The sequence below is a fragment of the Culex pipiens genome, chromosome 1, assembly GCF_016801865.2.
Source record: "Culex pipiens pallens isolate TS chromosome 1, TS_CPP_V2, whole genome shotgun sequence".
In the NCBI taxonomy this organism is placed as follows: Eukaryota; Metazoa; Arthropoda; class Insecta; order Diptera; family Culicidae; genus Culex; species Culex pipiens.
This window is the reverse complement of record NC_068937.1, coordinates 125883429-125906306: the sequence shown is the minus strand read 5'-3', so window position 1 is coordinate 125906306 and position 22878 is coordinate 125883429. Positions and strand designations below refer to the sequence as shown.

The 22878-nt window shown below is 43.9% G+C and overlaps 1 protein-coding gene across 1 annotated transcript; it reads left to right on the top strand.

Moving 5' to 3' along the window:
• The first annotated feature begins 3480 nt into the window (after window positions 1–3480).
• LOC128092363 (elongation factor 1-alpha-like) lies at window positions 3481–20583 on the top strand. Its single transcript, XM_052706037.1, has 2 exons — window positions 3481–3520; window positions 18518–20583. The coding sequence occupies exons 1-2, from the start codon at window positions 3481–3483 to the stop codon at window positions 18754–18756; spliced, it is 279 nt and encodes a 92-aa protein (XP_052561997.1). The 3' UTR covers window positions 18757–20583.
• The last annotated feature ends 2295 nt before the right edge of the window (window positions 20584–22878 follow it).

Here is a 22878-nt window from a genome sequence, read left to right as displayed (position 1 = left end):
CTATGGTTTTCAAGGGCATCTTCTCGCTTTCAGTTTATTTTTTTTTTTTTCATCATTATTTTAAAAAGTCCAATGAGAAAAAAACGTATAAAATCACACGATTCTTAAAAAAAACCATTTCATCTAAATTTTGAAAAAGAGCGAAAGAGCCGTTCACAAGAGCGGCTCTTTTTAATGAGCGAACGAAAATGAGCGGCTCCTAAAAAAGAGCGATTTTGCCCACCTCTACTGCAAGAATTTTTGTCTTACACTGACACCTGATGGTTTGATACGTTTTAGTCTGACATTTTTTTATCTGGTCCCCTTTGGTTTGACTAAGTCATACTGAAAAGTATTGAAGTTTCACACACTTTTTACACAGCGGTCCACAACAAATAAACGTATGGTAGTGTGAGTAAAAGCACTGTGTCTTGTAATCCTATTATAATGTTTACCTTTTTGACAGTAGTAGCTTGATAGTAGCTGTGTAGCAATCCCACGGCGAGACTACATCGCCACTACTGTCAAATAGGTTAAATATTGTGATCGGCACCCTCCGCAAACGTCAAACCGGAAGAGATCCAGAAAAATATCCGGCAGCAACTTTGTACTGGTTTGACGTTTGCGAAGGGTACCGAAAAGTTTGGTTATGCCAATGTTCCAGCTCTGTAAGAACTCTGCTAGAGTCCTGCTAGAACGTCGTGACTGGGTGCAAAAACAATAGACTGTCAAATTTAGGTCCGTTAAGTATTACAAACAAGTTTCAAACAAAAAGATTTATAAGTGAGTCTACTCGCTTCCAGCACATCCACCGGAAACCATTCCGCTAGCTTCGAGAACCAACAATTTAATCAACTTGTGCTCAACTCCAGATGCGGACGACGAAAACGCGCGAAAAAAAGACCATCTCCGATGATCTAATGAGGGATAAAAAAAAAGAGTAGGAGCTGAGGAAAAAGAAGAAGAAAATCTCCGCTTTATAACAGTAATCAACGTTTTATAACCGCCTATTTTCGCCATTTCCGTTTCAACCGTATGCGCACATCAAAGATGGCCTCGGTGCAACTCTAGCCGAAGCCTACTTGGATGGCGTCCATTTCGGACCTCCCGTCCGCCGTCCATCTATCACTCGGGACCGTCTTTTAAAAAAATCGTATCATTGTACACCCAATGTTGATGATGGCTTCCTCTTGCCTTCTTGCATCTCTCTCTCTCTCTCTCTCTCTTTCTCAGTGAGTATACGCACTGGTATTGGTGCGCAAAGTAATAAAATAATTTATAACATGTGAACTTGATAGATAGCTGTCGTTTTTTTAATGCGTTCCGAATACCGCACACACGGTCTACGCACTCACACTGACGAATGCCTATTTAAACAAGTCGGTCATTGGCACCGATCTTGGGCCGTTCCCCGAAGATCGACATCAACAAGCTGCGGGAATCAGTACGATTGACAAATGACGTTTGCTCACCTTTACTGTTGCGAGCCTGGAATGTCAAAAAAGCAAGGTAATAAGTGTCGAAGGTAGGGCATCAGGTGACGTTTGGATATTTCTGATTTTAATTGTTTACGGGCCTAACTCAGCAGCATTGTAACCAACAAAAGCCATTCTCATTCGTTATCGTACAAAAACCCAGAATAATAAAAACCCTTGCACTCTCCGTCATAAACAAAACTCACGCAACGCCGACTGCGCTCGTCCTCGAACATCGCTGTGCGATGGTAATCAACCGAAACCAGACGGCCGAAACGCACACAGGCACACAGGGCCAACTGCGTTTTTATTTCATTTTCGTACAAACACAACAACCCAAGAAGGGGGTCTCGCCCCAACCGCTGAACCGAGGTCAGTAACGCCTTGAACACATTTTTCAAAACTCTTCTCCGCGGTCCTCGCGACGCCGAATAACCGACGATAAGCGTTCTTCTTCTGCTTCGTATTCTCCGCCGAATGCCCATGCATAAAACACGCGAAAATTGCGCGCGCGAAACGCGAAAACGACCGATCGGCGGCGACCAAAACTGGCAAGAACTTGTTCGTCTTCAACCGGTTTGGGAGCCCTTCTCGGCGCAGAGTGCCGGGCCAAAAAGGGGGACGCGAAAAACTGGTACTGGCCAAAACCGACAAAAAACGCGCTCGATCGTTGCCGTGATCCAAGATGGCGGCGAAGGGTGGTGCGGAATTTGGCAGAAGGCTGCCCGGTAGCCTTGGTCAGTGACTTCAGGTCGGTGGGGCAGAATCGACGGGCGGTAGGGCTGTGCCGCAGGGGTTGGATACAAAAAAGGGTTGCTCGCAGCGCGTGGAACGGAAATGAAGGAAAATGGACGAAAATTTATTTTCTTTTTATTTCGTGGCGTTTGGCTCGCTGGGGCACTTTTATGACGACCAAAAATAAAGAAAAAGTGGAGGAACGCTGACGAGCTGCAATAAATCTTGACGATGACCAAGGGTTGTCCCAAATAAGGGAACACACGATGGATATGGTGCCAGATTTAAGCGGATTATGGTGCCAATGACATGTTCGGACCTTGAGCCAAACATCACACTCCCTGGCCAGAAGATGACTGACCTCCCCGTCTGCGGTTGCCTTTTTCGACGGAAGATCTGCCTAATCCTCTGGCCATGCAATAAGTTCATGCGAGGCTCGCAAAAAAAAAGCTACGTTACAAGATCCGACGCGAACCGTGGAAGAATCGAAAACTAGATAAATGAACACATCTGGCAGGCCTCTGCTGGCAACCCTGCTGTCTCTACCCTACACCTCTTCCCCCTTCGAAGCAATAAAAAATGAAATTCTGATGATTGTGATTTTAATCCGCTTTTGTCGGCTTTAGCAGCGTTCCTCTCTCTCTCACTCACGTTGAGGATTTCCGCCATACTTTTGATCAATTTGTTTCACAGCGCCGCGCGCGTTTCTTCGTCTTCTTCCTCGCTCCGAAGATGATTGAATCGATAACGGCGGCTGATGCGCGGAAGACATCAAAGTAGGCGACCGTCACCGGTTTTGACAGCTTGCGTAACGCTGTGCCCAGCCAAAAAAAAAACGAGTACCCAAAAACCATGGCCTACCACAACGGAGTTCAAGGCAGTGGTCAACGAACCCTTCCCTTCTCCATGCGCTCACGCAGTCGGTTTTTGTGGTTATCCATTATGACTCGTTTCTCCCCCTCCCCCTTGGTGACAGGGTTGTCAAAATGGGTTCAGTTTTGTTTGAGTGTGCGACTACGTCGTCGCTCTTGTGGTGTTTTGTTTCGGTTACGCCGGTCCGACAACGATGATGATGGCTTGGCGACAACGAAAATGCACATCGCTATCCCTTGGCGCTGCGTGTCCCAAATTGAAACGTCAAAAGGCGTTTTGACAGTTGCTTACCTTTGGCAGTGTGTAAGCCTTGACTTTGCAAGGTCAGATGTTTTAATACAAATGTTGACCTCTGGAACCCCACGAATCAAGGTGCTCGTCTCGTTACGGTTTCTTCTGGTCAAGACGGTCAGTCGAAATGGTCACTGGACCGTCGTCGAAGACGACGATGAAGGCAAGTAAGTCCAGAAGGAATACGGCAAGTCGCCTTCTTCGACGACGATGGCGTGCTCATTTCTGGAACCCGAAGATACGTTGCCCAGCCTGCCCTTCCATCTGCTTCAACTGGACTGCGAAGTGCGTACTTTTCAAGTACAGTGTACTGATATCAAGAAGTTTCTCACAGACTGGTGGAAATGCGCGGCTTCGGAACTTAGATCTTTATTTTGGGTTTGAATCACAAATGTTACTAACACTAATTACATGCTCTAAATGACCAACAAAAAGCATTCCGTCACAAAATCGAAATATTTAGCACCAACAGGGCTTCTGTGGGAAGCCAAATGTCCAAAAGTCCACGGTGAACCCTTTTGCTTCGATTCAACCTCATCGTCGCCACTATCGCCGTACCGCCAGACACCACAGAACTTGACACAAAACAAACATTTCCATTTATTTGATTATCGCCTCCGTGCCAAACTCCCCCCGTTCCGTCAAGGTACGGATCCCCATTCGTAAAAATGAAGCGACATAGAGCAACAGACCTGTCCCACGTCTAGTTGTCAAAAAATCACACGCTCAGAAAAAGTTTGACAAAAATGAGTTAAAAAAGCATATTTTGCTGCATGGGTTCTCTTTTGTCAAATTTTCGCGTTTTTGGTCTACAAAAGTGTGGTTTTGATTTTTGTTCGTTTCACGATGCAATAAAATATATAAAAATGCACGTGGGTAGAACAAACACAAAACGACGGCCAACCGCCAACGCTAACGAACCCAATCAGGAACCTACCTTACCCTCCCCACTCCGGAAAGTTTCCCTAAATTCCCCAAAACGTCCGACGAATAATGGTACACGCGGGCAAGAGTTTTGGACAGGTTTCGTTCCGGGTACCTGAATTTAGCCGCTGTAAGGAAGGGGGAAATAATGGAAAGGAGCAAACCAAGAAGTACCTAACCTAGCACAACATAATATCCACTGACCATGGCCGCTGCTGCGGATCGTCGCGCACTGTTTGTTCAGTGCACTTTTAAACCCAATTTCTGCGCTTGGCAGTTCAGGATAGCCACAAGTATCAAAGTGGCCAGCCCTACTGCGCTGCGTTCTCCGCTGGCGTGATTCGTTCCACTTTTAATTTCAGACAATTTATCACCCAATACTGACAGATTCAGCTCCATGCAGCATCACTTGACCGCGGCTAACCCCTGCCTGCATCGTGCCAGCGTTAATCATCAACTTCAAGGCAACTCTGGCTCGTCAATGTGCGAAAAGGAAAGAAGAAAGAAAACGACGTCTTCAACAACAACAACGCAAAAAAAGCCAAGTTACCGACCTATCCCAATGTGCGGACACCACGGCGAGTATTTCGACGGTCGAACCGGCTCCAGTAGCACCAGATAACCGCATTTATTTGCTTCCCTCCATCACCATCAAAACCCAGGCAGAAACCATCATCATCAACCAGCGGTGCCATCATTATCATCATCATTATTTCGCGCCTTTTTGTTGTTGTTGTTATTCCCCTCCCCGATCTTCACGTTTCACAGTTAGCTGCATCTCTTGATGGTCTCCGTCCGGTTGTTATTTTGTATACATTTTTTGTTTTTTTTTCTGCACTGTTTTTTTGCGAGTGTTCAGCCCCTTGAGGAGCCGCGGGACCTCACACACCAACATTACTTCCCCCTGCGAAAAAAAAACAGTCAAACCGGTAGGGTAGGGTAGGGTAGGGCTGTGCTCATTTTTTTTCGGGGAGGCAATCTGTCAAACGACGCGGCAGGGCTGTGTGCTGGTGTCCATGAAACATTGAGGCACTTGGCCGGCTGTTTTGCCGCGCGCGCGAATTGGTGCAATTTAAAGATGGCGGCGGCGGCGGAGGAGGTAGGGCTGTGCCCGGGGGAGAGCCGGGTGTTCCAACGAACTTTCCGGCAGCCTCGTTTGTTGCACAGCGAAGAAAGACGCGCGCAAAAATTGCTTTTCTTAATGTTTACACAAAATATTTTTCTCTCGCCGCACGCTCGAGCTGTGTGAGTGAGTGAGAGGGAGAGAGAGAGAGGGATGGGGACGACTTGTCATTGAAATTAAAACCACTCTTCATCTTAGTTGGCTGCGGTTGTGCAGCGTCTTTTTTTCGGCCTGCTTGGGTTTTTGTGCTTGGCCGCGCAAGTATTGGTGAGCGGCTGGAGAAGACGCTGGCGAGAAAAATATTGTCGTTTGCACTAAAAGTTCAGCACCATTGGCGAATTTGACCATTTCCGCTCTAGTTGTGAGTGACAGCATTACACACTGTAAACAACTCCAGCATCATTGTTGTGTCTATGCGCCATGTTTTGCAGGGTTGCCACTACTTTTTTCGGCATGACGTTTGTGGAGGCGCAGGGGTGGGGTCGTACGTGGTTTGATTACTTTGGCGTCGCTGTATTCGTGACTGCGCCCGGACACTGACACTGACCTGACTCAATAAAATTTAGATTAAGCTGTAATTTATTTTTATTATGTCTAGATTTTTCCTTCTTTTTCCTCTCGCAAACCGTTCCCAGAGTATCGGAGACGAGTTTCTCATGAAAATTGATTGATCGCTGATTGCATTCGGGTGTGGTATCTTTCAGGGTGTCTTCCGGGCTCACAGGATGTTTGTGAAAGCACAGCCCAGCCAGCAGCAGTCGCTAGTGAGCAGCAATCTGGTGCTTAATTTCCTGTGCGCTGGGCACCCTGCAGCGGCGAACGTCATCGACGAAAAAGTAAATAACGAAAAAAGTGGACGCGAAGAAAAAGCAAACCCCACTGGCAAGACTAGCCCTTGAACTGCACTCGGTCGTCGCGGTTTAAGTACCAGTTGGGGCTGGCTCTCAAATTTCTGGTTGTACTTGAGCCACTTGAACTTGTTCAAGGTGAGGCGTAAGCGACGTTGGAACACGTGGTTTGGTATGCGAAAATTTGCGCAATAATAGGGCGAAATTGTCGTACCCCTCGTTCTTTTGATGACCAACCCTGCGTTTGACAGATATTTTAAAAACTCAAAATGACATTTGAATGTCAAGGTCAAATATGTTATAGGTAATTTATGCTTGGAAGGGAGGCTGTCAAATGTCGTTGAAGTTAACTTTGCAAATAAATCTTTTATTGACAAAATATTTTATCGATTTTAAAGATCCCTTAGTTCTTCCTCCAAATATCCATTCAACCAGCTGGCAGACATCATTAAATGTTCATCCGAGTGAAGCAGGGCGGTCTATTTAAAGCCAAACCAGCTCCATTATGACAGCTTCACGAGCCATCTATTTACATCCGCATCCACCGGAAAATGGGGGTGAAAATGCAGTTCCTGTCCCCTTCTCAAATCCTGCCATGCCACCCCTCTCTTTCACTTACTCACACAATCTCTCTGTTGTGCATTTATGCATAATAGAAAAATAATAAATAGTCTAAATGGGCATAATGTTTTGCGACGATAAATAAAGCGTCGTCGTCGTCACTGACTGGCGAAGAGAGCAAAACCATCAATGACTAATATCCCTGGTGGAGGAACGTCGTCACCGTCATCGTCTGTGACAGGTTCTACACCCTCCCTGGACGAGGGAACCGCTTACCGCACACGTGCGTCCTTCCTCCTTACCGGTCAGAGCTGCAAAATGTCATCGAAGGAATTGAAGACCTAGGATTGGTCTTATCTTGGTCTTATCCTGGTTTTATATTGGTGTTGTCCGGTAAAATTAGACCGGAAAATGGTTAAATTTGGTTAAATTCATATAAAATCCTAATTTCATGCTAACTATTTTGACAGCTGGAAAATCCCGCCTTACCTTATCTAACCTACATACCTTGGGCACGGTCCTTTGTTCGTTTGTGTTTGTTTTGGTTTTCGTGGCAACCAAGATCACGAGTACCTATGAAATACAGCCTTGATGCTAATGGTCTTGATATTAGTCTTTCTTTTAGTCTTGCTATTAGTCTTTCTATCGAGAAATTAAAAGTGAGAGTGTGTGCGTGCAACATGGAGTTAAACTTTTCGAAGTGCCATGGAAAACTTCACAGCAACTTCACAGAAAGTTTAACTCCATGTTGCAGATTTGACAGCTCGATTGATCTTGCTATTGTCTTATCCAAAATAATTATTTCATCTCAAATTTGTTGTCACAGTTCGCCGACTTCCGCCAGCCCTGTCCCGCGTCACGCGTCCGAAGGGAGATCCAAGTCAGCGCTGCGGAAAAGCGTGCGGAAAATGTAGGGTAAATAGAGAGCGTTTGCTTTTGTTTCCACCTGCATGGCCTTCTTGGATGCTCTACAACTGAGATTGCAAAGACTCTCCGTCGTCGTCGTCGCCGCCGCCTGCTAGAACCCAGACCCCCAGACGACCAAGTTTCCCTGCACACTTTCTGTGAATGGGAAAAGCGGGCGAAACCACTTGTTGTTGTCGTGTGACGCGTCGTGCTGAGGGGTGGGGCTGCACCAAAGGTAGGCCAAAGACGTCATGCATTGTCGGCGACCGAGACCGGCAAAGAACCTTCTTGCAAACCACGTGCAAATTGGCAAACACAAGTCGTTCTAATCGTCACCCCGTGGTCGCCAGACTCCGTTTGATGTGGTGGGGTGCGTGACCTACTTCCGGTGAAGAAGAAGTGGGGGTTGGGTTCCCTCCCGGGCAATTGGCCTTGCCGACTCACGTCGAGACGTGGAGAGTGTGTTCCATTTCGCTAATGGAGAAATTAAAATTCAACGCAGCTTCCTGACTCGAGTCCTTCCGGGGTGGTGAATTTAAAGTATGCTGAAGGGAGATGGTCACCCTTGCAACATTGCATGCAAGGCATAATGACGAAGGATGGAAGCGCGACAAAAAATGACGCGAAATTTATTAAAATTACGATGATATATTACGTGTAATTATTCAAAGTTAAAAATGTGCGGCGTCAGTGTCCACCCCTGCGGAGAGCGAGTGGAAAAAAATGGCGACGACAACGTCAACCACATTGTCAGTCAGAGAGCATAATGATAATTGGGTTAATATTTTTTTTTTGCATCGCGACGTATTCCTTCACTTATGCTTAATTTGCTTAATTCGACCGAGGAGGGAAGAATGGAGATTACCTGAAGGATCATTTAGTTGATGGAGTGTAATTGCATTCTAGCAGTGGAACTCAACAAACAAATTTAAAAAGCATCTATCCGACCTTTTAACACTAAAATGATTTGTTTTTGTTTTGCATGATAAGTTGTCAAAACTGTCAGAACTACACGGTTGTTGGAAATATCTCATTTCAAAATGCACTTTGTTTTTCTTTCAAATATCCCGAGAAAATTAAGCTACTCAGAAATCGTTTCTGATCGATTGATTTTGATCCTATCAAGACATTTAAAGTGCAACATAAGGATTCTTGTCCCAGGGAAAAAATAATTTAAATTCAGTCAAAACGAAAACCAGGTAGAAGTCGTCTGGCAAAAAACTTTTGCTAGAAAGAAATAGCAGATCTTATGTAAACAACATCCCCAGCTGCCATGTTAACATACTTTGCATGTATTGGAAAATTTGTGACCAGAAGCCATTTGGAGTTAAACTTTCTGTCAAGCTGCTGTGAATTTTACCATGACAGCTGCGGAAGTTTCACTCCATGTTACCGGCTCACATCTCTCTTTCTAATTTCTCGATCACAAAAATAATCAAAAATCAAATTTTACTGGCTAAAAGGTTGAAAATTAATGTGATTTTTTCATATGTTTCTTCAATCATCATTTGATTCAATTATTTTTAAATTCAGTTAAAAAAGGCTTCGCTGAAAAAATCTAAAGTATTGCATTTCAAAATGAGTTATTTCAATTACTCGTAGTAGGCGGTCCGCCTCCTACGCGCCACCACCTTGGATCAAAATCATGGTCAACGTGGCAAAGCAAAATAAATAATTGAAACCGAATAAAATAATAAACGCGTCGACCGATTACGGGGAAAACCGGCCGGCCGAAGTACCGTACCGGTACCGTGAGAAGCTGAACATCGTGGGAGTAGGAGTTGAATACATAGACAAAAAGACGAATTTGTTTGGATTTTTTCAGTCAGCATAACTGTCAGTTTGAATCAAGTTGCATGGTTGCAGAATGAACCGCATTTGAAGTGATGGCACCACCATCAATAAAGAAATGTCTTATAGTCTGTCATGTTGATGTTTTGGGTTAAGATTTTGGTGCCCACATAGGTCATTAGACACCGCCAAACTTCAAGCGCTTTAAGAACCTGCCAGTTTCCAACCGGGGGACCACACCTACGCCGGTGACAGCTGGGACCTGACTCATCTCGGTCAGCGAGTGGGAAGAAACGCCGGTCGAGAGAGATAGAGAGTAAGAGGTGAATGCTACATAAATCACTCTCATTTTCATTTACTACTTCAAGAGTGTGGCGACTGGCGAGTGTATTTATATGCACCGGAGCAGTTACGTCGGGCACCTGTGCCGTCTGTTGACGCCGGCTAGATAACAACACTCTCCCTGCCGTTGGCTTCTTCACCTCGTGCCGCATCGACAACAACAGCAGTGCCTACTGCCAGCAAACGATGTGTGTCATCTGCTGCGCCTGAGGAAGCTGAACTTGCACCGGAAAGGTCACCAGCACGTCTAATGTCTCATGGCCTGCTGCTCTGCACACTGCTGAACTGACCGGTTTAAAGCGAGTGACTTCTTTAAGATGCTGCTGGAAGACACTTTCGGGATCACCTGCACGTACCGACGGATGGCGAAACGGGTTTTGCGGCACGTCATTATTGTTATTACGTTCTGGGGTTTTTCGCAGAAATTCGTGTTGCAAAAAAAAGTTGCAACTTGGACTCTTCTACTAGCCCTAGCGTTTCGCAATTCGCTAAACTAAATTAAGGCACGTTCAATAGACCGGTTGAAGGACGGGAATAATTATCTTTTTGCCCCTTTTTCTGAAATGGCAGCTTCCGTCCGGAGCGTTTCTTCAGACGGTGCAGCTCCCGACGAATCTTCCAGCGGAGATAAAGACGACGATGAAGTGAAGCAAAAAAAACGCTACCAAGATCAAACAAAATGGGTTCGAAGTTACAAGAAATGGACACTCGTTTCCTCTCTACGGGTTCCAGCTAAATTATAATAATTCATCAACATGTTTTTTTCTTTATTTCGCGTGTATCACGGCAGCAGCATCCACGACCTGCCGATTTCAGAGCATCAGGTGTATTTGGAGCAGCAGGAGATGAGCTCAATCTAGTTGGTTGTGGCGCGAACCATGGCTTTCTACCTAAGGTACTCGCGATTGAGTGTGTAGTAGTGCGGTTGTCAAAATCGCTATCTCTGACTCTCTCACTCCACTGAAATTGACATTGTTTATGTTTTGGTTTTCCTGGTACGGTCCTTTGTTCTTTTGTTATTGTTTTGGTTTTAGTGGCACGGAGTCATGCACTCACACTAATGCAAAGCAAGATGACGAGTACCTTTGATATACAGCCTTGGGCGCGAACGCTTCCTGTAACTAGATTGTAGCTGTCAGCTTGACGTTTCGTTGACCATGCAGCAAAAGCAGCTTAAACTGAAATTTTGTCTTATTTTTTGTGACTGAGTGATTCTGAAGTCATTGTCAAAACCAAACCTACTCAGAAATGAGTAAATGAGTTATTTGTCTAATTTGAGTAAATTTCACTCAGATCTGGGTGAGATTCCCTCTTCCTTCAATTCTGATAATTACTCAAATCTGACAGATGCACAGATTACTCAATTCTGAGTAGGTTCGGTTTTGACGGAGACTGAATGATTTTGAACGCGCGTGTATGATAAAGTCCATGCAACAAAAGCACTTTCAACTCATATTTTACCCTTTTTTACGTTTGCGTGTACATTTGTGGATCCTTCTGCGCATTCTACCTCCAGAATCCTGATTGGAAAAAACGGTAGCTTCGACATCGTCTCTCTTCGACTCTAGCATGAATGGAAATTACGCGTAGATCAGTCCCTTCTCCGTTATCGAGCATACCGCGAATGGCCGCCGGCGCACAACTCCCTGTGCGTCGAACACGTGTACCATTTTTATTTTAATAAATAGTTTGGAGCATTTTTGCATTGTAATTTATGCTGCGACTGCTGCTACCAACAGGTTCAGGGTCTAGACCAAATCCAACAAGTTGCGGAGAGAGGCAGCAGGCTCCCTCCGGGAGCAAAACCTGAACTTGACGAACCACTTCTTGTCTCTACTTGCCCGCTGCCGCTGCTGAAAATGGTCGCGCGCCGAACGCTGAAAAATGCTACCTTCCTTAATTCAGACTCCCTGGCCAAACTCCGCTCTAGGAGCTCCGGCGCGCCACAGCTTCTGCTTCGGGTTCTAGGAGCAGCTATTAAAGGCACTTACACTTAAAAATAATTGGCAGAAGCGATTGGCACTATCGCGGTGGGGGCAGGGGCAGGGCCAACGGGGAGGAGGGAAATTACTACTTTTTGTGCCTACTGGAGAGCTGGAGACCCTCGCCATAGCCTAATTAGGACCGATGAACGCAGAAGACGACGACGACGACGAGGGGCTATGTTTTAGTCGATTCCGTTGCTTTTGACGACAATTATGGCAAAATGATCAACCTCGCCCGGGCAGGTTCTTGTAGCCCCTAAGGAGCTCTTAATTTAAGCCATTACCACTTTTTGCCGGCGCGCACGGATGCCACTGAAGAAGATCACCTCCTTTGGATCGATCCCGCGCGGTGAACGCACTTCAAATGATACCTCCGGATGCCGGGGCTTAATTTAAGCAGGTTCCATCTGAAATGCCAGCGCGATCATTAGGGAGGCGATCTGCTTCAGATTGGAATATTCATGAGTCGGTGACCCAGCCCTAAACACAGTCTTTACCTGCTAATGTGTCATTTCCTAACAAAGAATTAACATTTTAGCAGAGCGAAGGAAATCATCACAAACAGGGATGGTTTCGTTCGGTGCCAGTTGATTGACAGAGTTGACAGATTTGTTGACATTGACAGCGTACTTACTGGACGTAGTGATCCCCGATGAACTGCTGCTCAACCTACCTTGAGTTTGACAGCCCGAATGTCAGCCACTGCTAACTTTGACAGCTCCAAAACTCGTCACCTCAACTGGGTCACACACGCGTGTGGGTGTCGAACGCAAATGTCAAACGTGCAAGTGACACTACTATTTGATGCTCACGCCCACAAACACAGCAGACAGTGTTGCAAAAAGTTTTGACTTGTCAAACAGCAACAAAAAAGAGAGAGAGAGTTTTGAAACTATCGGAACGTGGCGCTTCGATGGGCAGCGTAAATATTTATCGTCTCGGCCCGGTGACAATGTTTTCATTTCACTCCTCTCCAGTTGTTCGGAAAACTGGGAAAAAATGACATCGAGGAATAAAAAGTTTTTTTTTGTTTCACTCCTGCAATGTTTATGCGAATCGTTCTCGGTAGTGAATAGGAGAGGTTTGGCCTGAACCGAACCAGATATCTCACTGTTGCGCAAAAAAATCCAGAGAAACTGGCAGCAGAATGCAACCACGTGTGTGTGCGTCTTTTTTTCTCGAATACCATCAACCGGGCCTTCAACCATCCTGCTTCCTGTTCCGATTGGTTACAACATAGCAAATTTTTATCTATTTTCCCCGTTTTTGCGCTCTCTTTTCACTCACTCCCCCAGTTGATCTGTTATGCAAGGTGTGGAACGTCACCGTTTTTTTGTGCCCAACTCACATTAAGCGTGTAGCGTTTGTGAAACTATTTTTTGCGCAGGACGCGTGACAGCTAGTGTTGTTTTTGCGTTGTTGTGACAAAAAATTAGCTACGCATTTTGAGCTGTTTTAATGAGATTCCGGGAGTTATGCATTCGGGGAATTTCCAGATGAAAAAAAAGTTGACGTAATTAGTTCCTAGTTTGACACCTGGTTTACATCAACTAATTATTTGCATCGCCATGGCGGCACCGAAACCACCAAATCCTGCTGCAATCCGCCAAGGTTCATGGCTTTTCGGCTTCCGTCGACAACGAAAAAAAAACAATCCAAGTAACCCTGCAGCGAACGACGTCGGTAACTTCCGGCGCGCACTGACGTTTACCGCAGCAGGCTTGTCAGCATTCATGAGGTTTTTAAGTTAATTTTCGCTTCCACTTTGCAGAAGCTGTTTTTTTGTTGTTGTTTGCTTTACCACGTGTTGAGCCGTCAAGCCGGGTGACACTATCAACGGCATCGTATCTGGAGATTTACACCGCAGGGGCCTCCGGAATCCTGCAAAGGACCACAACCACACCGGGGAAAGTCGAATCTACCAACAGAATTGCTGAATCAACGCTTTTTTTCGGGGAAGTTTTGGACAACGTCAGGGTCGATCCAAAATTTTAAGTTAATTTAGCTTGATTTTGATCAACGTGTGAAACGTTAAACTAACACTCCACACGTCAAAGTAAACGTCATTCCAAAACGCGAATTTCTCAAACATATCCCAAAACACTGTTCCTCAATCCAGCCCTGCCCAGGACCCGTTTTTTGCCATCGTCCAAAAACTGCACCGTGGCTACTGCGATTGGTGGTGCATGATGGTGCAGCAGAATGCAATTCGGAGTCCATGGCCTGCCAGGATTGACGAGGACGACCAGCCCGGACGAGGATGGAGCGTCGTTGTTTCCTTTGATGCGATAATCCGCCTCTTTTCACGCGCGAAACTTTTTGTGGGAATTTTTTTTTTTGGGCCGCCGCCACCATTGAGGTTAGGTCAAATGTTGATCCGGCAGTGGGGCTAGAAGATTTTTTTGGTTGGTTTTCTGGAAACCATCAAAAGTAGAGAAGTTTAGCTGTGAATGCAGTCATTTACCGGGAAGTGGCTCTTTGGTGAGCTTCCGGTGTGAAGTGATGAGCAGCATCAGTTCAAGAGATGGAAGTTTTTTTCGGAAACTTCCAATCATTTACCCATTTTATACTTGTTGAGTTGGTTAGCAGAACCAGGGCTACGGAGTCGGGTAGCGTAGTTGAAAACGACTCAACTACTTGCTCAACTACTGCTTTTGGAAATTTATCATCTCTTTTTCCTACTCCAGTTCATTAAACTCCAACCCCAACTTCTACAACAACTTTTATATAAAGGTGTTAGAGTAACTCCGACTCCGACTCACGCTTGTCTGAATTAGGAGATTCGTTCTCTTTACTTTATTTTGCGCCATTCTAGCAGAAATGTTTCACCGTTCTAGTAGGATTCTGGCAGAACCAGCCCTGCTAGGATATTTCGTGACTGAGAAAGAGTCACACAATTAAAATGAAGAATGTTACAGTTTCATTCAAACCATGAGCCCCTTCGCATATCCATTCATTCTGGAAAAATAAAATTTTCAAAGAAAAGTCCTTCCAATTATCAAATTCATCCAATTTTAGTTCTCACTCGCGAGCGCCATAATTATTCATTAAAATTTTCCAACCGAAGACAGGCTCTAATGAGCTCCAACACCCTGCCCTGCTGTCGGTCGGACTACCCTATATTAATAGGGTGCGCTACCCACCGTTTGACTTCTGTCACATGCTCTATCCTGTTTCTCCTGCAGGCGACTGGCAACGCCATAATTAATGGTTGCCAGGTCACACCGGCGTAAACAAAATGAATTAGAAATGGAGGTTATGTTTACGATTTTTTTCGTTGCACGTTAATGAAACGTTGCTCGAATAGAAGATTTTTTGTGTTTTTGCTGCAAGGGATTTTGTCAGTTTGACGCTTTTAATAGATTTTCTTTTCGTTAAATTTTCTTTTGAAAAATGAATTAAACGAAACAAGATCCTTTCCCAGCCAAACGAACCGTCACCGCCAACAATTGCGGACCCGCCAGCAGACGTGCCGAGTGTCAACAAGAAGACGTACGAAAGACGAAAGACGAAAGACGACGACGTGAAACCCGAACCTAACCTAACAAAATAAAAATTGAGACAGGTTCGTTGACCTCCTTCTTCCTCCCGTCTCGCGCTCTCCCGCTCTTTCCGTTCTCCCCTTTGACGTTTCGTTCTGCTCCTGCAAACACACACACACACAGACCGTGTGTGTGTGTGTGTGTGTTCGGAGTGCTTCTGCCTTTTATTTTCGTGTACGTACACGCTTATTTGGTTTCTTCGAGTCGGCCGGCAGTCACTCATTCACTCTTTTGGCTGTTGAATCGTTTTTAAGCTGTTGTTGTTGGTGTTGTCCTTTCGTTTCATTCTCGTTCATATATTTATTTTTTCAGACTTTGGTTTCGTCCCTCTCCCTCTTGGCCTCCCCCTCTCAGTTCGGATTTGACCGCTCGCTTGCTTCTTTTTTTTCCTCTTCTGGTTGTTCGGCCATTATTCACAGAAATCCATTACTATTTCCTTCTTTGCGTTCTCTATTCGCCGGATTTCTTTCATTGCAGCTTGCGTTACTTTTTTTTCGTTGATGTTGCGTGCGGAATGACGACGACGACGACCATGATGATGATGATGGCTTTGGTTTGCTTGTGTGCGGCCGGGTTCTTTTTATGTTATTTTTTCTCTCTTTTTTCGTTTAGCTAATCATACGGTCCGGATCGGCGGCCATCATTTCTAAGCAGCTTCTGACAGCCATAATTTGGGCTTTCGAATATGGCCGTTTTACTTTTTTTTGGTTGCGAAGCTTATGCATTGAAAGTGATAAAAATAGCAAAATTTTGTGAGAGTGTTTTTTTACAGCTAATTGTTGTATTTAAGCAATGTCATAACCTCAATTTATGGGCACCCCTAGCAAACGTCAATCAATAGAAATGTGTTGCCGGATCATTTTCAGAATAAACAAAAAAATGTATCGTTTGACGTTTGCTGGCGAAGTCGACAAAATGTAAACAAATCGCTTTCCTTTGGTCAATTGACTTTTGCAAGCAGAACATAACCAAACTTTTTGGCATTTTTTTCCGTGCTCAAACTCAACCCACTTCAACGAATCATGTATCTGCGATACGGCTTTACGCAGTAGGCCTGGCCGCTTTAACGCTTGTGATGTTTCAATGCATTCTAATGCAATGGCGCACTACAATTGGTAATAAATGACAAGAAGAGTGCTAGGCGTAATCTATCCTAAGGCACTCTCCAGGATCTCTCGAAAGATTGGCTGCGCTAGGATCTGATTAGATTAGATTAGATTAGATAAGTCAAATGTGGTTTTACTTGCCATCAAGGGGTAAGACAGTGAGAAACTGAGTGACTCATTTTCTCAAAGTTACTCAATGTGACTCAAAGTTACTCAATATCCCTCTTGAACGATTTTCCAATAGGTTACGGAATTTTTGAATATACATATTTTGACAGGCGAGGCAGGCGAGCGAGTTTCACGGCAAGATACTGCTCAACTTCCCAAAATTGGCCATTTTATTTGCTGTGGAATGGTCTGTTCCGGATTTCAATCAAAGTCCGTCGAAATGCACCAAGAAGCCGGAGGCCGTGCCCGGACTCAAAAAATCACCGCCCAGGTCATCATGCCCAAGTAGCACTCATAACTTGTCGTCTGTTGAATAAAAGTTAGACAACTGTTTTTGATCAACATACGAGAAAAAATTTCAACGTTAGTTAAATAACAGTTTGTTTCACTACTTGTATAACTGACTTATGTAACTCTTGAGATTTGTGCCACACAAGTGTTAAAACACAGTCAACTTCACTCTTTTCCAACTTTAACACACAACATAGGGAATATGCACTCGCTCCTAACTCCATCCAATTCGCTAATTTTCACTATTTAAACAATTTATTTTGGAACAATTTTGATAGAAACTTGCTTGCTCACTTCCTATTGGGCTATTTATCCCTTTATTTCACTTGAAAACACTTTTTATGAGCTGTAATTGAACGTCAAAGTGCTGATATGCCAAGATGCTGTTCACTCATCTGCAAAATTTTACTCGAAAACAGTTTGTTGAATAAAAACAATATTGCACTGTTTGTTTCACTGCTTATCTAACATTGTCATGTGACGGCATCTTCTAAAAAATGGGCGTGGCCAACCATTCTATAAATAACCTTAGGTTTTCTCACTTTGTTACACAAATGTTATCGGAGAATAGATTATATAACTGATGCTCAACATACATATTCAACTTGACATTGCGTGTTGTTAGGTGGTGTAAATTTGTACATGAGGAATTTAGAGTTTCAAAAATGTTTATGTATTGAAGATTGCAATAATTATGATTGTTGACCGATTCATTTGTGAACATATCGCTGGTAAAAGCTACAAAAATTATCAGCTAATAGAGTTTATGATAGAGAAAACAACAAATCAAAATCATACCGATTTTCAATATTACTCCGTGGTACGGTAATCGAAATGACAGTTGAAACGGTTTGTTATAACAAAGTTATATAGTGGAGTTATAAAAACTGATTTGAAACAAACTTATATAACTTCAATTCCAATGACAGCCTTCGTTGGAGTTAAGTTCTTTAGCTAACCAAACAGACAGCAGCCTTCTTATTGACACTTGGGCCAGCTTGTTTACTATGAAGCCTCGTGGAGAGATGTGGAAGCGCGCCGGGACCTGCCGTGGAGATAACAACAAATCGTCGAAGTCATCGGATCGAATCTTGGGACAGAGGAAGTTCATCAAAAAAGGAAAATCTAAAAGTTCGCCATGCAGGGAATTTCACACTAATCACATGCGCGCCATGATTGTTTTTCTTTTTTTAAATTCAATTTCGAATTATTTTAAATGAATCTTGCAGAAACAAGCGTACTTTTTTATTAGCTTCGTCGTTGATTGAAATTCTAATAAGAAACGTTTGTTTACATGTAAGTTAGTCGACGGTTAGATAGCTGTTTTCAATCTAACTTTCCTTTCCAGTGTGCGCTTTTTATTTGACAGCACAGCCGTAAACCCGTAAACCACGCCCCCTTTTTTCGTTGAATCTCTTGTTAGATGGCACAGTGTTGTCAAATACATTTGTACAACTAACTCTGATAACTTGCATCTTTTTCTGGCAAGTTATACAACAAAAAAAAGTGCGCTTTTTCCAGTTCACAGGAGTTGTAGAACAAGTTGTGGTAACGAGGCGGATTGGTTATACAACCAGTTAGGAAATACGTTTATCTGACAAAGTGTGTTGCTTGGGTGCTGAACCACTCCGGTCAGATCTCCAACGGATACAACCCAGTGCTGGAATGCCACACCGCTCACATTGCTTGCGAGTTCAGCGGGATCAAGGAGAAGGTCTTTCGTCGTTCCGGCAAGTCCACCGAGGATTATCGAAAGTCCATCAAGTCTGATGATGACACTATCGTCTTCCTGGTCCCACCCAAGCCTCTGTGGTAGCGGAAAAGGCCATCAAACAACATTCGATACTAGCGACCGCGAGGACAGTTCCCTTGAGTGAACCAGAAGTCGATCCGGTCATGTCCTTCGGGTACTTGCGAGTAATCAGCTATTGTCGAAGGAGCCAGACAAAACTAATAAAAAAAAGTGTTTATTTCTGCTTTTGCTTATTTTTTTAATGTCGGTTTCACGAGCTTGTGGTAGTCGCGGGACAGTCCGGGGAACTTGATCTCTACCATGTCCACCAGCACCCTACACATCTTCAGATCCTACTCCTCCGGATGACGATCCGCAGCTGCTCGGCGCAAAACACAACTTTTTGTTTCGATTCCGGCGTGTGGGAGATGCCGTATTTTTATACGGATCTGGTCCTGCAAGGGGTAGGATCCATGATATCAGCCTTGGGTAGGATCAGTCTGCCGTAGGATGAGTATTGAAAGAGCGGGTGCTGCCTATGCTGGTGGATGATGCTTTTTTCACACGGGCCCAGACCAGTTGTCCTTGTCCTTTGACCTTCCTGCTCCGCAGACGCCTTAAATTGCTGCTAAGAATAAAACCGGAACCAACCGTCCGGCCTAAAACAAAGCAACAGTGAATTGTTCGATTTGCCGAAGTTGGTGGCGGCGGATTTGAGACCAAGCCGGAAGCATGCGAGAGGACCAAAATGGAGGATGATTGTCGCACAGCTGGGATTTCGGCGGCCACTTTCTCCTGCCCTTTCTTCTGCGCTTTCGTTGCCCATCCTTCGTCACAAACACCGGCCTTTTTTCGCCAACATTGCCTACAGCGAAAGCGATTCCTTTTCCAAAGCCTCCAAAGCACTTACCGCCGGTTTTACCTCTATGTACCACCTCCAGCAGCGCTCTCCTCCCTTTCGCTCAAAGTCCCGCTTGTTTTCTTCGACCTTGATCGCTTTCTGCCCGCGTCATGACCACAGTCCTCGCGATTTCCCCCCGACGGTGGAGGACCGTTGCCGTTTCCGACCGTGCAAAAAAAAGTTCTGACATTTCTAGACGTCACAACGACGTTTTTCTCAGGATGATTCATGTTAGGGTGGAAGAGCGTTAGTATAATAACATTATTTAAGTATACTTATTAATATACTTAGGAAAAGTTCTAAGAGTTTCCAGCCTCTTGACCGGAACCAGATTTTTTCATTTTTGGGGTTGGTTTTGTGTCTGTCAAAGTCAGTCGTCTCGGTCGTCTCTCTCTGGTGCCAAATGTCAGTGTCAAAATTCGTTACGTCGTTTGGGAGGATTGAAAAACTTTGAGTGGCTCAATGTTACTCAAAATTATTCAAACTTTCTCAATATTACTCTCTGTCCTACCCCTTGCTTGCCATTCCCTTGTATCCATCTTTACTTTGATCAATATTGTGGATTTAGCTCGTAGCTGGATTTTCTGGCATCTTCTCACGGTCATTGGAAACAGTCGTGGATAGACCTAGGGGTTCCCAGTTGGAGTGAAAAAAATCAATTTATAGAAAAATTATGGATTATAATTTTGCTTTTTTATCACTTCTCCGACATCAGGAATAATTGTTTGAACATGCTCGCAATTTTTTTATTCGGTCGGAAAAATATTATTTTTCTTGAAAAAACTTTCATTTTTAATCACATGATCACCCCTAATTCTGGCTCGATGCCGCCATCATGCGACCGCGTGCTCCGTTTGTTTGTCAACAAAGCTGCAGCTGGATGGTGAGACGAAGTGAGGGGGGAAGAGATTTTGACATTTTTATGCCCGCATCTGACCCGCCGCCTATTTCGTCGGTCACTGAGTCGCCGGTCGTTTCCTGTGACCGAGTCCAGCTAGGAACTGATCGTACAATAATTGAACAAGTGAGTCTTTTGCAGCAAAAGCATGCAAATGAAACATATACTAAGTAATCCTCCAAGAACGTGTAAGCTCGTGGTTCTAGATTAACATTCTGCAACTAAAATCAATCAAAATATTTCCACGAATATCACAATCCAACTCGAATTTTCAACCTCCTATCCTAACCTCAAAATTCTCTTCAGGCTGACATGTTATGTTTTGTGTTTATTGATTTATACACGTTTATCGGGTTCGAAACACTCGACGTTACATTGCGTTCGACGAAGACCCCTTCCAAAAGGTGGCCAATTTTGGAAAGTTCCAACCAACCTGGCATCACGTGTCAAATTGAACGTTTAGTCACAGAGTACCAGACTTGATTGTGATGAACTTAAAGTAATTTTTGATAAGCTTGAGGTGAATTTTACTCAAGTCATAGTGATTTTCACTTAGTTGGAATTCACTCAGAAATGAGTGCAAAGTAAGCTTCCAAATCTCATTCGTGATTATGTTTGGTTTGGCGCAATCTGATTTTAAAATAACTCAGAAATAAGTGTTCTAAAATGAGAGTGTAAAATGACAGTTACACGCTCGTGAGAGACTGCCCAAAAAAGAGGCAAAATCTTCAACCTTCTTTCCGAAATACTTTCAAATCTGATAGTCTATGCTTCAAATCGCCCGCATGCAATATGGTGAAATGGTGGTGTGAAGGCGTGAGAAAATCAAATCCAAATCATACCCACCACATGGCTGGCACTCGCAAGTGATACATTGCAGCTAATAATCGATTAGTGATTGATTGGTGTATCATTGCATTCCAGCCCTGGTGGTGTGCCGCTGCCGCTGGCCAATTTGTGTGTGTGAGTGCAGGAAAATTGTTTTTCTTTTGGAACTCTCGCGAACCACTCGTGTTTTTATTGATGTCGTTTGTCAATTTTGGTTGTGCTCGTATGGGAAGAAGCGATTTGTTTTTGTTCGCTTCCAGGGAAATGAAATAACCCTTTTTTGCGAGTGGGAAAGCTTCGAAAGCGAAAGGATGACAAGATTTATCGTTGATATTGATCACTTTACAATAACGAGCAATTTGCCTCGATGGCTTTTGATGCTATTGCTTATTCGCGAATTGCATACAATAACGGGAAAATTTTGCGTGAACTCTAAGCAGTTGGTAGAGTTTTGACAGATGCTCACCTTTTGCAATGTAAGCTTTGAATTTCACGCAACAATACCGGCAAGATGCATACATTCTATAATTCTCGACTGTTTTATATGGTCCTATAAACATATGAAAGACAATAGCTTATAGAACCTTTTCAAAAAAAAAAAATCTAGAATTATTCTATCAAAGAGTGGATCAGACAACAGACAATAATAACTCAAATTTAACCAGCCAAAAATCAGTGTGTATTAAATAAGTAAGACAACAAGCAATTACACGCTTACTAGAAATAACTAATTTCTCAATTATTTCATATTTTGATTTGGATCTCTATCGAAATATTTTTCCGGCTGCAGAATGCTAAATTTAATCCAAATACAGCAGTAATAATATTTCCATCTTTCATCACATTCCATTAAATTAGCAGGTCCATTTAACACTGGAACGCCCAACGCATGTCCAACTTACACGGACGCCCAAGCCTCCCAAAAAAGTTGGAACGGTAACTTCAACTCGCTGGTTCTCGGGGATTGCTCAACCAATCGGGACGATTCTTGTTCCCAGTAATTTGTAAGAATGTCTAGATGATCCTAGAACTTTGCAGAACTTAATTTGATCAAATCTGTAATTTCTGCGACCGAAAAAATCGTTCCACCTTTTTTCAAAAACGACTGCCTCCGCGGAATTTTTGGCGAATTTTTTTTTGTACGCGAAAAAAAAAGTTGGAACGATGTTTTTAATCGCAAAAATTACAGATTTGATCAAATTAAGTTCTGCAAAGTTCTAGAATCATCTAGACATCCTAACAAATCACTGGAAAGAAGAATCATCTTGATTGGTTGAGTTATGCCCGAGATCCGTTGAGTTGAAGTTACCGTTCCAACTTTTTTGGAGCCTTGGGCGTTGGAATGTTAATAAATTGCCTGTACTTACCTCCCCCTTGCTAACCACCTTGGCGACCCCATTGAATATCGAACTTTGGCTCTCAAAATTGGTTCTCGCTCTAATCTAATTTCAAACAAAGCTCCAAGACGGTAGCATCTTCACACATGCTAAAACCCCGTTCCAGCAGCTAGATCAAGATTAGTTTAGCAAAGTTAGCAAGTCATCGGAAAGGAAACGACAACGTCGTCGTCCTCGACGGT